General features: G+C 39.9%; 1 protein-coding gene across 5 annotated transcripts; it reads right to left on the reverse strand.

The window, feature by feature from the left end:
• Nucleotides 1–318: 318 nt before the first annotated feature.
• Nucleotides 319–12108, reverse strand: LOC131448494 (sodium-dependent neutral amino acid transporter B(0)AT2-like). 5 transcript variants are annotated; one of them, XM_058621017.1, is made up of 14 exons: nt 11955–12108; nt 9444–9663; nt 8769–8926; nt 8104–8224; nt 7834–8003; nt 7286–7396; nt 6946–7187; nt 5791–5974; nt 5501–5702; nt 5010–5169; nt 4759–4921; nt 3831–3978; nt 3261–3379; nt 319–1199 (listed from the first exon to the last, which is right to left on the reverse strand). In XM_058621017.1, exons 2-14 carry the CDS (start codon nt 9661–9663, stop codon nt 1113–1115), a joined length of 2085 nt encoding a protein of 694 aa, XP_058477000.1. In that variant the 5' UTR covers nt 11955–12108; the 3' UTR covers nt 319–1112. The 5 variants fall into 5 exon arrangements, with proteins under 5 accessions (XP_058477000.1, XP_058477002.1, XP_058477001.1 ...); XM_058621019.1 differs by having other exon boundaries at nt 319–1212; XM_058621018.1 differs by lacking the exon at nt 11955–12108 and adding an exon at nt 10622–10912.
• Between the last annotated feature and the right edge of the window lie 746 nt (nt 12109–12854).

Here is a 12854-nt window from a genome sequence, read left to right on the forward strand (position 1 = left end):
TTTATTTCAAACACCACTAATCCAGAAAACAGGTTTAACTTAAAAAGGGACCACATGCACAAGATAGGACGGATTAGAAATTTAACTACTTGTTGTTTTATGCTGTATAGTTTTAACCAAAGGTTCAGTGAGGCTGAACATATTAAATCCTCCTCATCATACGCACACAACTGACCAAAGTTTAACATTTGAAATGGATCTTAAGAGTTGCATTTACCTGAGGAGGTCGAAGCGACGACGTCGTGTTTCTGTGTACGTTGGGTGTTGGTCCTGTCCTCTCTGTCTCCCATCTGTCGCTGACTGAGGTGAGACTGCATCCAAGACAACTGAACTCCCCGGACAAATAATATTATTTCCAGGGGGAGCACAGTGTGCATCCCGCAGCGTAATCACACACCATTTTTCATACACATATATGTATGAAAGAGAGAGGGAGAGAGGGAAAGAGAGTGCCATGCTAAGCCAAATAAATCTAAAAAGAAAAGGAGTCATATGACAAGAGACTTTCTGTGTACATTGGCACATGTTAAAATCATTGATTCAGTGTTTTTTTAACGAATAGAAAAAAACCTAATGAGCCAAACAATCATGTGACGCTCACACAACCTACTGTCATGACTCTGTATTACAATATAAGTGGAACATGAGTGCGTGTTGAGCAGAGCTCCCCACTGACACTCACTGCTCAATTCTCAGTCATCTGGATCTCGTGTCTAAAGCACAAGTGTCAAAAATGGTTTTAAATAAAATATCCCAATATAATCAAAAGGTATAAAAAACATCAATATTCCTAAAAAATGCATAATTCAGAGTTATAATTAGGTCTTACAGTCGCCTTTGTACGATCAGGACAAAGACATTTACAGTATATTACACTAAAAATCCACACAAACACTTTGGATTAAAAGGCTGTGTGTGTCTGCAACTTTCCATGGAGATGCAATACAGAATAAAGTCCTCAAGTCCTCAGTGTTATTATCAAATGTTTTTATAGCCTTGACCCAAGAAGAACTTCCCAAACAGTCGGCCAGGAAAAAAAAAAACACTTCATATTGTTGCAACAAGTTGTCGCGCAGCTGCTCACCACTTTCCTGATTTTGCTTCAGCTTCCGTCAGCAGATATTGGTGCAGAGAGCAGGTGTTGTTCCTGTTCCAAGTCCGTCGAATGCTGATTTAGAAATGCTTCGAAAGCAAACACCCTGTAAGAAAAAACTATAAAACAATAGATAAAGATAGAAGTTCACACTCCGGAGGGAAAAACACATTGCTTAAATACAGAAGTCATGCTCAAATATTTTAATTAAAAAGACAACATATATATATACAGTAAAATTAAATCTTTTTGTACAGATGTGAAACACTTTGAAAACAAACAACGCTGGAATGTTTAACACTTTGTTCAGTTTGAAGGCACTCCATAATACCAAGATTTTAAAAAACACTAAAGAGAAAATATGAGAAAACAATGATTGAAACAATGATGAAAAATAAATCTCTGGTGTGAGGCCTTTAGGGAATAAACATGCACTTGAGTTTCCTTTCAAGCCCAAAGTAAAACATAAATCTCCCCCAAGAAATTGATATACACATATATATCAAAGACAACTTGATTCACATCTTAAGGCAAAAGATTCACATTTCTAAAACATTTATTCTTGAAGAAATGGAAAGTGCTATATACATACTTACACTAAAAATGTTATTATTCTCCCCTCAGTGTTTGTACCATGGCGTAACAGTTCATTGGACACATTTGGCAAAAAAACAAACAGAGAAACTGAGAACAACACTGAAGTGCTGGTGTGTTGTGACATCACAGAAATGGCACACGAGCGAGAATTCCCTTTAAAATGTAACCTCTCCTGATAAAAAGCACCAAGTTTTATTTGGTCCACACTCAGTTTACTGTCATAGAAGAAGCTGAGTTTATATTTAGTAACAGATGGTTCATCTGTGGATTGTTGCAGCCCTAGTTAAGTGACAAATGCTTAGATGCTGAACACCAGGTAAATGTTATCATACATAACCTAACCCTGCAAACAAAGCTGAAGGAGTGTCACAGTAACGCGGCACTTGGACGTGTTGGGCCGTAAACATGTAGAACACTATATCCGACAGCTGCCGCTGTGGGCTATGTTCAGAGGAGTATAATTTCACTTCAGACAAATCAGTTCTTCTGTATTTAAGTTTTTACATAGGCCAACCATTGGGGTTCATGTTGAGATGTTGTGAGGGGGAAAAGGGTAACATCCTCACTGTGTGTGGCTTCAATAATCTGCGTGTTGCATTCAATGGGCGCCCGTAAATAGTTAACCGCGGATCTTAGAAGAAACAGGAGACCAATCACGATCAATCACTTCTAAGTTTGTACTTATGATCACTTATATTAACACATTAACCAACTATTTTTTAAAGATGTTTACACTGTATTTACACTGTATTTTTAAAGCAACAGTAACGATAATAATATTTTTTAAAAAATGTACCCCGTTAACTGACAATCATTTCTGGATTTTTGTCCGTACCTGGTCGAGTACCAGTGTTCTTCTGTCCTCTCAAACAACACGCCTATAATCTAATACATGCGTTATCAACAACCGAAATTCAATGAATCGACATCAGGAGCCTAAGCCAAGATTTAGCCCCGAGAAGAAAACACTCGTTTGATTTCACCTCACGTCTTTGGTGCAGGTCAATGACACCATGCGCTGAGCGTCAAACAACGACATTTGGTGCACGTGTACAGGCAAACGGCCTGATGGACACTGCTATGACTGTTCTTTCATGTCGCATGGCCACATATCAGATCTGATCTAGAAACCACATACTTCTGAACTTTTGGATTTAGAGCCATCAGCCTGGTAATCTGAACATAGACTTGTCATCCTGAATGCATTTATGTATTTTTGGTGTAACAGTCTCTCGGTGTTCTTAATGCTTAAATAAAATAAGTGAGAGGATCATACGACACATCTGTTTAGCATAAAGAGATTTTTCTGTTCTGTGTGTGTAGGTGTAGTGTTGAACAAGGACGTCTGTGTCGCGCCTGGGTTCACCGTCTTAATCACACGTCAGTGACCTTGTGTTGTCCCGCTTTAAGGTCCAGGCTCACATTTGTGTTGTTGTGACTTGTGTTTGGTTTGGTTACATTCAACAGTTACGTCTACGAATTCAAGTGAATCTCATTTAAGGTTATTTTAGATAAATAGAACAACTATTTATACAAAAAAAATGATGTGTCAGAGAATATAAAAACCGACCTTTTTTGCAAATGGCATCACAAGATCAATTTTACACCTCAGGGACTGGAATCTTTCAGTTCCATTTTCCATCTCCAAGCAGAAGTAAACAGCAGTGTGAGGTGGTGTAGAGTAGAATGCTGTAAAAAAAGTAAACAAACTACAGTTGTAGTCGTTTGTGTTCCACATTAGGGAAACCGTGACAAACAGCTTATCTCGATGGAGGATTTGTCTCAAACCAGCTCCATTTTTGTGTGATTTGTCCAACCATTTTGAAGAGAGTCAATAAAATAATGAAAAGAAAATGCTCTGAATATGGGTGGGCTTCATAGAAGTATTAAAAGAGGTTTTAAATATTAAAATAAAGAATATTTGGTTCCACTCCCTGTGCCATGGCTGCACTAAAGAGCAGTCACATTAAACGGTCCTTACAAGTGGCCCACTGAAAACTGACTACTGCAGGTCCTTTGTATCGTCACAAGTTCAGCGTTTAGGAAAAGGGAGCGGTCGTCCCGTTCCTTTGGTCCAGTGGCGTCATGTCGGTCATTGGAGTTTCGCAATTGTCGTTGGTGCTGACGATGCTGTACTGACCCGTCTCTGCCTCTCTAGACGATCGTGTTGACCTTTCCTGCAAGAGGGCGTGGATCAGAGCCACGGGGATAGGCATCATGGCAAATATGATGAGCGCAGCCAGGACAGCCAGAGCCCAGCCTGGGTAATCCAGGTGCTTCTCAGAGGCCTGAGGAACATGATAACAAAGCATTTATTTAACAGATTTGCATTTAGTAAATATATATCAATCAATCACATGAGGCATCTGCTCATGAACACAGAATACTAACTTCAGGGATGTTGGTAGTTGAGCGTCATGTGTCCCTGATGCATTAAAATCTAAAAGGACATATCAAACTCACTGTCCATGTCCACAACAGTACACTGTGCAGACTTTCACTGCACACCTATAGTTTATACTACAAGCCCTAATTGTTACAATTTCTTTCCAGAAAACTCAGAGTAATGGCTGCAGTGTCCGTGTCTTTATAGTCACTCCAGACTACACTAGCCTCCTGTAGATTACAGTACAAGATGTTACAAGATGTCTAGAGTGATTTTATAGGACACTAGCAGCAGCTAGTAAGTAATCAATGGCACTTTTCACTACATGCTCAGTCACCATAGACTCATGGTTATCACTCTACGTGACTTGCAGCATTTGGTACATTAACTTCCCCACCGGAACTGTGGCATTTTTAAATTTGTTTTAGGACTCTTTGGGACACTTTTCACAAGCTGTGAAAAGTTTCACAGTTTGCTAATTTATCTCACGCTCGGCAGATGTTTTATCCTGAATGTTAATTTGTTTTAAACTGTGTAAAAATGTGTTTCACACTTTGAAATATTGTTTTATTAAGTCGCCAACCATCGTACAAAACAGGTTCTCCAGAATAAACCGTTCATGTTTTTAAATGGCTGAAAAACTTAGCCACTGTTTACCAAGAGTTAACATGATAATACGTACTTCCTCCTGGTTCCATGCCATGTAAGTTGGGGGTGTGATGATCATCTGAATGCCAGTAGCTCCCAGCAGCCCCAGCATGGCAAGCAGGCAAATGTATTTCCACAGGTATTTGTAAATCACACTGGGACGCCATCCCAGCATTTCTTCAATGTCATCGAGGAACCTTTAAGGAACAGAACGGCGAAAGTTCAGAGTCTGGAGCGGGAGTTCGGGAGTTCGGTCGTCGACAGGCTGAAAAATATACACCTCACCTGTCCGCTCCGTACAGCCAAGACACACTGAAGGTCTCAAACACCACCACGATGATGAGTGGCAGCGTGGCAGAGTAATCATCGAACATTGTCACAAAGTAGTTCCCACAGTGCTGGGTGAAGAGCAGGCCAATCACAAAGCCAATGACGCAGGTGAAAACTGTGGGAAAAGAGAGACGACAAACAATCCAAAATGAAGTTTGTTCCCCTCTGCTTGAAAGCGTCAGTATTGAATGTTGGAATGTACCATCCCTGAACTCGGAAATATCCAATTCTTTAAGCTGACGAAGCAAAAAATCTGCCTCCCATGCCTGAATAATTTCGACATGTTTTTGTTACGTCGTCTTGTTCTTCTGTGTTTTGGCTTCTTCTATCATTTCTGGGTTTAAGCTTTCAGTACAAAATGACAGACCTCTAAAACTGTATATATATATATATATATATATATATATATAATCCAAAAGTTAAGTAGAGGTAGAAAATGTGTTTACTTGTGAGTTTGGTCTTGTTGTTGGCCAGAGTCCTGAAGCGGTCAGTGAGGGGGGCGAGGATGCCCTCCATCGTGCCAAACATGGTGCTGAGTCCCAGGTTGAGCAACATGAGGAAGAAGAGCGCTGACCAGAATGGGCTGCCGGGCAGATGTGACATGGCTTCTGTGAAGGCAATAAAAGCCAGACCGGTGCCCTCCACACCCTGAAAACCAGCAAGAGTGACGGCTTTAGTTTTTAGCACAATAACATTAACAATAACAGTACAAAAATAATAAGGGGTTAAAAGTTACCTTCTGCATCTCTTTTTCCAGATCACAGTCTGTTAAATTGCCAGGAATTTTATTCCCATGCTCTTTAAACCAGGCTCTGTACTGTTCGAGATCCACCGAAATGGGAGCAGAGTAGTTGAAGGTTGGCATCCATCTTCCGTTCACATGACTGCTGCCAATCTGCTCCGACAGCTTCTCCACATTACTGAGAGCAAAGAATTATAAATGAGGCTGAACAATTCAGGCAAAAAATAAATCTAACTACGATTTTATGACAGATATTGCAACTGCGATTTTACATTGTTTTTTTTAAGTCGAGGTTCAGCTGAGTATTCAGTGTGTTACACAGTGGATGGGGTTGAGCGACATGGCAAAAAAACTTTTTCACAACGTATTTTCTCATTCTATATTCTCCGATTTTGATGTTTATCACAATTATTTTTAATACTGCTAGTTTTAGAGCATCTGTACTGAAACCTGAAAAAACTAGAGATTAGCTCAACATTTTACTGAGATACAAAGCAAAAAAGATGCAAAACAAGAATTCCTGTGCCGCAGGCGCACCCCTGATAACTTGCAGTGGAAAAAATACACAACTCCTTTTAATAACATCCTGGAGGTGTGTGTTTATAAGTCACATAATCAGACTTTAAAAAATGTGTTTATCCATCTTCTTATGTGTTGAGTTAAAGTTATGATTAATTTTATATCGCATTTTTAGTAGTGATATAACATAGCAATAATTGTGCAGAAGTCACAAAATAGACTGTTTTTCTTTTGTTTTTGTGCAGAAAAACAAGCAAAGAATGGGGGGTAAAAGAAAATTGGATATAAGACACTCTATAATGCAATTTCTTAATGCAAATTCTTATAGGCTCTGTAAATACTGTGTGTTCAAACATAGAAATGGAAAAAAGAAGCCAAAATGCTCTGTGTTCCAAGATCCTTGTGTGATCGAGTAAATATCCCCTGCGTGATCATCGTTATCGACCTGGATTCTTAATCACACAATATTTAAAATAAATATGACTACACGATTTGTATTGCAATTTTCATTTCAAAACAATTGTTTACCCCTAGGATATAATAAACTTCAAATAACACGGTGATCCAAAAGTCTGAAAGCACAGCTTCTTTGTCGGAACACTTCGTGACACATGAAACACACAACCCTACCTGACAACGCAAACCATGACCTTGACTTTTGCACGAAAGCCAAGAACAGCAAACACCACCAGAGTTGCCAACATAGACGTGAGGAAGTTTATAGTGGAGACGGTGAAAGCGTCACGGTGACAGTTGTTATTCTTTGGATTGTACGAGGAGTAGGCAATAATAGATCCAAAGCCAAGACCCAGAGCAAAGAAAACCTGTGTGGCCGCCTGGCGCCAGACCTGAATGTTACCCCAAATCTCCAGCTACAAAAAGATGTATAGAGAGAAAGAAAAAATGAGGACAATAGGGACATTAGTCTGAACCTCTCCACATTGAACCAGACAGTTAATGTGCAAAATACCTTAGGATAGAACATGTAGGTGACTCCTTCTAAGGCTCCATCCAGCATGAGTCCTCGGACAAGGAAGCAGAAGAGCACCACGTAGGGGAAGATGGAGGAGAAATACATCACCTTAAAAAAGACAAAAATGATTACATGACAGGTAAATTAAACCCAGTACCAAGTAATACATTCACATTTCATACGATTGTGTAAAATGTCTTTAATTCCTGCTAATTTTGCTACTCAACAACCCATTTTCCCCACATGGAGGACTGAGGATTCATTTAATCTCGTGTAAGCCCGCTGCTCGTTACACACTCAACATATGGCCTTTGTAATTGAGAAGCTAAGTGCTTAAGTCAGTAATTGTGTGAAACGCCTGATGTCAGCCTGAACTGGATTCATTTTGTAATTTTGGCATCTAACGCCACCATCCCCACATTCAAACCAGCACCACTTTTCTTTTTAAAAACTCATCTATAACCCAGCAAATGGAAACCATCAGAATAGATTTTGTGTTATAACAGTAAAACAGACAGCCAGTGGCCAAAACATTTCATAGTTACCTTGACAGAGGTCTTGATACCCTTGAACATTCCCAGACACACAATGGTCCAGGCTGCCAGAAGGCAGCAGGTGATGTATGGGTTGAAGGAGCCCGTGTCATCAATTGAGTCTGTGATATCCAAAGCTCTCCGGTACCAGAAATACGATGTGGGGGAGCTCTTCTCACATTCTTTAAGTGCAGTAAAAACATTAAAAAATAAAATTATTAATCTAAATATATATAACACAACAGCTCATGAGGTTTTAATCATTTTGTGTTCAGTGTTCACCGGTTACATTCCCCTCTACTGGACACTGATTCCAAGGTAACGTGGACTGAAATGAGTTCCCAAGATAGAAAAGACTCCATGCGAGGATCACGTTGTAGTAGAGAGCCACAAAGAAACACACCTGAAGACATTTGAGAACAAGATGATCAGTTTGGTAATACAGAATTCTTGGAATAAAATATTACATGTATCCAACTTTATTTATAAAGCACGTAAAAACAACAACAGCTGAAACAAAGTGCTGTACGTCAGAGATAAATAAAAAAATGTAATATAAAAACATAAGACCTAATGGACCTAAGAACAATAAAAAAATTAAATACTGTAGAAAGTAAAACAAATAAACAAGCCATACAATAAAACCATAAAAAAAACAACGTCTCATATGGTGTTAAGTGCAACTAAGAAATAAGTATGTACTGTCACTGGCATGAAATTAAGCAACAACGGAGGCTGTCACACTGCACACACCTGCGGCTGTGTGCAAATCTCATGTAAAATGACTTACTTTGTTTAAGTAACGACTAGGACATTTGTTCAAACTTATTTAAAGAGTGCCAAATCCATGATGATTTATTGCATTCATACCTAACTGGTTGTTCACTCTACTGCATACCACTAGTACTGTGCATACATTTCTGGGTCAATTTGACAGCTAATCTTACCACACAGCTGGAGTAGCCAATCCCTGCGAGCCTCGGTGAGATGTACTTCCACACTCCAATGCTGCCCTGTCGGATGGCCTGCCCAGCTGCCAGCTCCAGGAAGAACAAGGGAATACCCACAACCATCATCAGCAGCACGTAGAGGAGGAGGAAAGCACCTGAGGAGAGCAGGTGACCAAGCGATCAGTTAGCAAATGAACGAAGTATATTTGACCATTTTCATAACGACTCCCTAGACATGGTGTTCATGATCGAGAATAATAAAAAGGTCCAGTGTGTAACATTTAGGTGGATTTATTGGTCAAAATGAACATACTACTCAAAAGTATGTGTGTATAATCACTTTAAAAGAGTTTGATTTCTGTAGCCTTTGAATTAACCTGACATATGTACTTTAGGCAAGGGCCGCCATCTTGGGCTACCATGTTTCGACAGCAGCCTGAACAAACAAACCAGCAAGGCAGGGCAGGAAGAATTTTAAAGCTAAAGCTCACTACACAAACAAAGATGAATGGCATCTTTTCTGTTATGAGAAGAGAAGCATAGTTCCTTGACACACCTGGAAAATGTGAGAGGTGAGCAAAGCAGTCCTCCATTAACAGTCTGCAGTCCCACCATGAGACGTTACTAATTTCACATAACACAGAATACGGTTACTATGCAATAGGTACTAACCTCCTCCATTCTGATGGCACAGATACGGAAACCTCCAGACGTTGCCGAGCCCGACACTGAACCCCACTTGAGCCAAAAAGTACTCCACTTTGCTGTTCCACCCTGCTCTGGCAGGAGGCTCAGATGAGGACTCCTGGTTCTCCTCGCCGGCGTAGCCGTTAAGCTCTGACCGCGTGGTTTCCGTCACGTCATCCTCAGTTGGGAGTGGCTGTTTCTCCATCTAAGAGAGATAGATAACATGTACTGTATGTTTAAACACCAAGTTACCAGTGTACTTTCAGCTGTTCTTAATGAAGGGTTGCCACTATGAAAGATGATTTATGTAAACCTTGGATGTGCCATGGTTGTTGGTGCCAGGCAAGCTGGTCTGAGTATTTTTCATACTTTATAAACATATTTCTAAAATGCTGAGAATTTTCACACACAACCATCTCTATGGTTTACAAATAATGGAAACCATCTGGTGAGTGGCAGTTCTCGGAGTGATCAACGCCTTGTAATGCCAGAGGTTAGTGGATAATGGCCAAACTGGTTTGGAATGATTATAAGGAATATAAACACTCCTTTACAACCAAGGTATGTAGAGGACGACACTAGGTGCCAATTGGGTCACTCTGTACCTAATAAAGTGCCTGGTGAATGTGTATCTTATACAATAACAATACAACAATTGTGTAAAAATGAGTTTTCAGTGACATCTTGTATCGTGTTGTAATGTCACATTGGGTGGGGGCAATTTAATATGTAATTAAATTACTTTCCAACCTCAGCTATAACGACAGACATTTCCATGTTTTCGTGTGGTGGTTCTCAAACTGTGGTACCTGTACCACCAGTGTTAGATGAGGTTCATCTGGTGGTATCTGGTAGGTTTGAGAACCACTGTTTTAAAGGAAAAGCACAGACCTCACTGCTAACATTAGCACTGGCTCTGTACAGGTTAATAAAACAAGGACAGTGACAGAAAGCCAGCATGAAAACAGGAAACTACAGAAGCTAAAATGGAAGTGGGAGTTTACTGTAGTTTTACCCAGGCTCTACTAATAAACCAGCGGCGACCCCACCATCAGTTACACATTTAATTCATCTTGAAACACAAATATAAAGATGGTTCCACTCACTTAGTTTGTTGCTTGAGATACACAGAACATAGTACACTGCTAACTAACACAACCCACCTGAACACCGGGAGATACCAAACAAAGAGGTAGAGAGGAGGCAGAAAACGTCTGTGGTGGTGGTAACGACCGTCGGTTCCGATGAGCACGTGGAGCCGCAGCTTGTACCGACACACGTTTTTCTTCGCTTTCTTTACATTAAAACGAACACAACACGAAAACACACCGACTATAGCACTAAAGTGTACAATAGTCGGCGAGAAAGGGGAAGACAAGCGGTGAACACGGCGGTTTTTTGAGTCCTCAAGCGAATCGCGCGCCTCCTCGTACGCGTACTACAAACGGGCTGGTCTCTTCCGTGTGATGCAATAGTGATGCTGAGTTCAAGCACCGTAAAAAAGACCGTAAAGCTGCATCCCTTCGTCTTCAGTAACAGTGCATCGTTTACACCTGGCTGGACTGAATTGATCACGATATCGGGCACGTAACAAAAATATGCAAATAAAGAAAATAATATAATTATATATTTATATAATATAACTGCAATAACAATCTCAACAATTTTACAGAAAAAAAGGTACTAAAAAATGTTAGAATACGATTTAAAAATAAGATAAGGAAACGCTCCACATCTATTCATTCAGACAACAGTGTATAACCAGAATATCTATACAGTCATAAATACAATAGCGTTTAATTGGTTGTAACTACTTTGTTGTTATAGTGACAGCCGCTGACAGTTTGTAGTGCGCTCGCGCGAAAGGGCAGTGAACGCGTCATCAGGTCGTGCCTAATATTGTTTAGATTTTATTTTTCCGTCACGCGCCATTTAAACTCGCAGTTAACTTTCATTTGGGTTTTCGTGGCAGTATTTTTTTTTTATAGTTTGCAATCCCTCATGTGGCCACAGTGAGTGAAGTAAACAAAGGCTCGTGAATGTAACACGTGGCAATTTAACACATTATTAATCTCACTTTGTTTTTTTTTTCTTTTTAAAAACTTCCATTTACAGCGAATGATTATTTCACACATGTCCACACGTGGCTATATAAGTTAATTAAAAACATTAATCTTAAACTGATGCAAAAGTCTGAATCTGTCATCAAACAACATCTTTAAATACCACAGCACAGCAACATATTCAGATTATGCAAACGACTTCATACCATGTAATCCGATTTGAGTGTTTGTCTCGTGGCTGTAGCTGTGACATTTCTGTGGACACACGCGCACACACACACACACACACACACACACACGTCTGCCACGTATGCCTGTTTTGTTGGCAAATAAATCACACACTGTGCTGGAACTTAACAACACAGTGAAAAAACTACACAGCAAAATAAAAAAAACACCCACCCGCATACATTCATTAATGACTTAAAAATACCTTCTTGTGTGAATCAGTGGAGGTTGTTTCTTGAGAAAAGTGTCCACGCCGCGTGTCCCCGCGTCCTTATACTAACACCAAAGTCAAGTGGGATGTTTTTGGGGGTTGTTACAAACTTCACCTGACTCCGCCTTTCTCCTCCATTGGTGGACAACATGGAGACATAGACACTTGCAATTATTCAAGGACTGTTTTGAAATGTGAAACCCCCACGGACACGCTGTGTCTGCACGACCCACCACCTCCACCTGAACCGGGTGAATGTGATGTTACAAGAACCTCAAAGCCTCAAAGGTGATACTTGAGTAAAAGTACAAGTAAGTTACCAGAAAATGACTTTGGTAGAAGTTCAAAGTCACCTATTTATAATATTACTTAAAGTATATGACATTTACTGTACTTAAGTGGTGCCAGGGGTGAGTTGTCTTTCACATAAAAGGTTGTGGGTTAAAATTCCCACCTCTGCTAGTCTATATGTGTCCTTGAGCAAAGTCATCAAGACTAGAAAAGCTCGATATAAATACAGACCATAATACCAGCCCTTCTTCTGATTTAATTAGGTAGTAAAAAAGATAGTTAGAGGAAATGTAGTGGAGTAAAAGTACAAGTTGCTAGAAATATAAATAACAAAGTACAGATACGTGAAAAATACAGTAACAAAGTATTTGTACTTAGTTACATTTACAACACTGGTGACAGTGATTATAAATCTCAGCATTTGTGGTTTTCACTCAGAACTCATCCAGTAAATGAACAATAAATTAAATAAAGTAGAGGTCTCAAACTCAAGGCTTGTGGGCCACACGAGGCCCACCAGATGATTTCAAGTGGCCCAAAACTTGGATGAAAACTTTGCCCCGTTCCTGTGTGTGTTGTTTTGTGAGCATTTGGCATTGCTCA

Source organism: Solea solea, chromosome 21 (assembly GCF_958295425.1).
Source record: "Solea solea chromosome 21, fSolSol10.1, whole genome shotgun sequence".
In the NCBI taxonomy this organism is placed as follows: Eukaryota; Metazoa; Chordata; class Actinopteri; order Pleuronectiformes; family Soleidae; genus Solea; species Solea solea.